Genomic DNA, 4,798 nt, shown 5'->3' with positions numbered 1-4,798 from the left:
TCTGCCGTATTCTGCTGTTTTGTCCTGCGCCGATATTTATGGTAGCAATATTGTTACACTTATAACTGGTAACAATATTGCTAGCAAAAATGGTATTCTGAATAGGTCTGTATAAGGATAATCTTAATCTTATACGCGCGAACAATCATTGCTTACCAGACATCTGAAGTTGGGTAGATAACACGTGCAATGTTGCCAGAGTAACTTAAATGTCATCAAAACAAAGAAAAGAAATATTTCTTCTATGGTACATTAATTCTATTTCTAAAAATACATTACAGTAATTAAGTAAATATAGTTATGTAATAATTATGTGGTATCAGTATGGTATATTAGAATGATATTTTAATTTATTACCACCATTAATTAAGCAAGCAGTGGCGTTTCCTCATTATTAATAGAGAACGTGACAACATCGACACTGATCTACCAACACCAACCATAACCTTACTAATTTTATTTAAGTTTTATGTGGAAAATTGTGGAAGTACATTTTTCTTCATTGTGTTCTTCATATTTGTTTTTAATTTAGTTAATAAGATGGATAATCAAAAGAGAAATAAAAGAACAACTAGGGACCAAATGATAATTATAATAAATTATATTAATATAAACAAAATTTTAATAACTGGCAAATGCCATCCTCTCAAAGCTAAGGAATTGGAAGAAAAATGGGACGAACTTGTAAATATGCTTAACACAGTAGAGAATGGAGCCAGAAAAGATAAAAAACAGTGGAAACATGTAAGTATGATCAGTGATAATGTAAATTAAGTGTACCTACCTATATTTTTCATAAATTTTTGTCGACAGTTTCTAGCAGAATGGAAGTCAAAAGTAAAAAAGAAAGCGAGAATGGTGAAAGATTCACTGAAAAAAACTGGCGGTGGAAGTGGATTAACGGAACTGAGTGATATAGAAAGTATGTTAATGGATGTAATAGGCTGGGTATCAGTAACTGGTTGTCATGAACTACCACTTGAAACAGACCCCAACGAAGAGATTATTGAACTGGAATTTCAAGGAGATATGAGGGAAAATTTAGAAAATATAGAACTAGGAACTACTGAAGTTGAGCCAAATAAAACGCTAGATTATGAAACGGTAGAAGCTGCAGAAATAACAGCAGAGTCCACAACTCCTATTCAAACCAAAATAAAAAATAAAAAAGGTGAAAATCTTTCATATACCGTTCATGTTTCCCATCTATATACGAGTACAATTTAACTTATTACCTAAGTTAATTAAAAACTTGATGAACTACTTTTAAAAATATATCTATACGTAATTGAAAATGTATGTTTTAGCTGTTTATACAACTATGAAGACTAACAAAGTGAGAAGGGCAGGTATAAAACAAACATCAAATGTAGGAGGAAGTTCGCTACTACAGCAGTCTGCAGAAGTGTTTGCTGAAAGCAACAAATGTATGGCGGAAGCTGTAAAAGAAATGGCTTCCAGCGTTTCAGAATTAGCTGTGGCTTTGGCATCAATTGCAGAAGCATTGAAATGTTTGGCACATAAGAAAGGGGAAACCTGTGCTTAAATAAGTATTTGTTTTACTTACCATCATTAGATTTTGTATAGCAATAAATGTTTTTTATATTTGTTTGAGTAAAATAAAACAAAAAGTTTAGTAAGTATTTTTATTAATATCAGAAACTTCATTTAAAATATCCAAATTAAACTCCATCTAGACCTATATGCAATTTATAACTCACTTAAGTCGTTTACAAGTTGTCTTCTGATTAAACGGCCTTCTGTTAAAGTATTGATCCCTAAATTTATTTTTTTTTACATACTAAGATATAATGCAGAATAAAAACTTACCACCCACTACTGGGTTTATTTCTTCATCGCCTTCCTCATCATCTTCGTTATCTTCATATTCTACTTCTGGTAAGTCATATTGTTTACATAAATTATGTAAAACTATGCATGCATATATAATTTTACCAGCCGCAGCATGACTATAGTGTAATGTCCTATGTTTCAACAAACACCTGAAACGACTTTTTAGTGATCCAAAGGCTCTTTCTACTACATTTCTAGCTCTACAATGTAGCTGGGTATATAAAGCTTCTGGACTATTTGGCAAAGCATCATTGATAGGCGTCATCATCCATGGCTGTATGGGGTAGCCCGAATCGCCTATTAACCAAGTTTTTCTATCTCCATTTTGGTAACGTCTTGATAAATTTAAATTTATATTTGACACTTCCCATATAGCTGCATCATGTGTTGCTCCCGGATATCGAGCATTGACATTTAAAAAAATCATATTTGAATCACATATCTACAATATACAAAACATAAATAAAAATAAGTTAATATTTTTCACAATTACCGCTTGTAGATTAATACTATGAAAACCTTTACGATTTAATTATGTAATTGATGGAGCATGGTTCTCATCTACGGGTGAAATAATTGAGATATGCGTACAGTCTATGGCTCCAATTGTATTGGGAAAACCAAATTTATCCATAAATCTGCAANTAGTTTTTTCATCTTCGCACCACAAGAACTCAAAAATAATTATGAGAAATTAAAAAATGTCAATGAAATAATTGTTCGATTTGACAAAACAGGTAGAAGTTTCATACGATTGACCGGCAACAGCAATACAAACAACTCTCTGTAATCTATGATACAAACTTAATGTAGTTCGATATACTCCTAATAACTTTCAGAGGGCGGTACTTCACTCACAACCAGTCGTTATGACTAATATCACAACAGGTAAGCATGGTCAGAAGTCCATCATTGGACATTGAGCGGTCAGTTTTTAAGATTAATCAAGATCGAATTTTTTATAAGCGTAAGAAAAATATTAGGATTAAGACTAAGATTAGAACTTAAAGATTTTGGTAAAGTTACGTCTAAGCTAAGACTAATTAAGACCTTTTTATAAGTTCATTAGTTTGTATCATTGAAATTTAGTAAAGTTGGATACATTTAGATTGATTGAATAAAACATAAAAAGGGGAGACACTTTATGTTTTAGCTCTAAAAATGCATCTATATTTATAAAATATTAATCATTTATTTGTTTATTTGAATAGTTTATTGTGTATTGCCATTACTCTTTAAAAATATAGGAAGTGTAGTTAGTATATGCAACCAACTGAACTGAACATCGTTTAGTTGGTTGCATAAGTAATTCTGAAGAAAAAGGTATATTCAGCCGTATTCTGTTAGTAAAATAATTCATTTAACAATAATATTCATTGCTATCTCAAATATTGACCTTGAACCTAACAATGATTGTTACAATCTGTATTCCGTTAACAAGTTTTAACAATCTTCTTAAAGATATGTTGTTAAAGATTATTGTTATGATAGCAACAAGATTTGAGTAGTTGTTAAAATGTTGCTAAGAAGTTGAATTTGCCAAATGAAGAAGATGGATCCTGTGGCATTTAATTTTATTGTAAATTTTATTGGTAATTTTGAAAATATGAATAAACAGTAAGTACTTATGTTCATATATAAATACATATCTTTCATTCTTTTTTTTTCCACAGACAAAAACTGAAATTATATCGGAGAAATTTGAGAGATGCCTCTAATCCATTTGAACTCCCAGATTTTAATTTTGTTAAGTTATTTAGATTAAATAAACATCTTACGAGAAGACTAATTATGGAGTTACAACAGTTTGAGGATCAGAGACCGAAACGAATCGACTGTTCCTTTTTTTTTACAGGTAAGTATTCCTACATATAGTAGTATAATATAGATTTAGTAAAATAATTATTTTTTATATTTGTAAGGTACTAATCCGTTTAAATTTCTACGGACATGGAAGTTACCAATTATGTATTGGAGAGGATTTAAATTTAGGTGTAAGTCAACCAATGGTGAGCAGGATTTTAGCAAAAATAAGTAACATTTTTGCATTTCATTTGCTCCCTAGATATGTAAAATTCCCTGTAACAGTACAACATATTTTAGAAGTAAAGCAAGGGTAAGAATATAAAAAAAAAATTATATGGGTAGTGGAAATCTTTTTAATTTTTGCAGATTTATGGATAAATTTGGTTTTCCCAATACAATTGGAGCCATAGACTGTACGCATATCTCAATTATTTCACCCGTAGATGAGAACCATGCTCCATCAATTACATAATTAAATCGTAAAGGTTTTCATAGTATTAATCTACAAGCGGTAATTGTGAAAAATATTAACTTATTTTTATTTATGTTTTGTATATTGTAGATATGTGATTCAAATATGATTTTTTTAAATGTCAATGCTCGATATCCGGGAGCAACACATGATGCAGCTATATGGGAAGTGTCAAATATAAATTTAAATTTATCAAGACGTTACCAAAATGGAGATAGAAAAACTTGGTTAATAGGCGATTCGGGCTACCCCATACAGCCATGGATGATGACGCCTATCAATGATGCTTTGCCAAATAGTCCAGAAGCTTTATATACCCAGCTACATTGTAGAGCTAGAAATGTAGTAGAAAGAGCCTTTGGATCACTAAAAAGTCGTTTCAGGTGTTTGTTGAAACATAGGACATTACACTATAGTCATGCTGCGGCTGGTAAAATTATATATGCATGCATAGTTTTACATAATTTATGTAAACAATATGACTTACCAGAAGTAGAATATGAAGATAACGAAGATGATGAGGAAGGCGATGAAGAAATAAACCCAGTAGTGGGTGGTAAGTTTTTATTCTGCATTATATCTTAGTATGTAAAAAAAAATAAATTTAGGGATCAATACTTTAACAGAAGGCCGTTTAATCAGAAGACAACTTGTAAACGACTTAAG

The 4,798-nt window shown here is 30.8% G+C and overlaps 2 protein-coding genes and 1 long non-coding RNA gene across 4 annotated transcripts; 2 read left to right on the top strand and 1 right to left on the bottom strand.

The window, feature by feature from the left end:
- Positions 1-510: 510 nt before the first annotated feature.
- Positions 511-1,586, top strand: LOC108916646. The gene is made up of 3 exons (XM_018722941.2): positions 511-744; positions 814-1,171; positions 1,308-1,586. Exons 1-3 carry the CDS (start codon positions 541-543, stop codon positions 1,544-1,546), a joined length of 801 nt encoding a protein of 266 aa, XP_018578457.2. The 5' UTR covers positions 511-540; the 3' UTR covers positions 1,547-1,586.
- Positions 1,587-1,685: 99 nt separating this feature from the next.
- Positions 1,686-2,485, bottom strand: LOC108916647 (putative nuclease HARBI1). The gene is made up of 3 exons (XM_023457089.1): positions 2,348-2,485; positions 1,831-2,296; positions 1,686-1,778 (listed from the first exon to the last, which is right to left on the bottom strand). Exons 2-3 carry the CDS (start codon positions 2,279-2,281, stop codon positions 1,711-1,713), a joined length of 519 nt encoding a protein of 172 aa, XP_023312857.1. The 5' UTR covers positions 2,282-2,296; positions 2,348-2,485; the 3' UTR covers positions 1,686-1,710.
- A 770-nt stretch (positions 2,486-3,255) lies between these two features.
- LOC108916645 lies at positions 3,256-4,780 on the top strand. Of its 2 annotated transcripts, XR_001964774.1 has the most exons (6): positions 3,256-3,471; positions 3,528-3,709; positions 3,777-3,970; positions 4,027-4,171; positions 4,223-4,688; positions 4,741-4,780. It is a non-coding gene; the product is annotated as an uncharacterized LOC108916645 (long non-coding RNA). The 2 variants fall into 2 exon arrangements; XR_001964773.1 differs by having other exon boundaries at positions 4,223-4,766.
- Positions 4,781-4,798: the final 18 nt, after the last annotated feature.

Source organism: Anoplophora glabripennis, unplaced genomic scaffold, assembly GCF_000390285.2.
Source record: "Anoplophora glabripennis isolate ALB-LARVAE unplaced genomic scaffold, Agla_2.0 scaffold5500, whole genome shotgun sequence".
In the NCBI taxonomy this organism is placed as follows: Eukaryota; Metazoa; Arthropoda; class Insecta; order Coleoptera; family Cerambycidae; genus Anoplophora; species Anoplophora glabripennis.
This window is presented reverse-complemented; position numbering and strand designations above follow the sequence as displayed.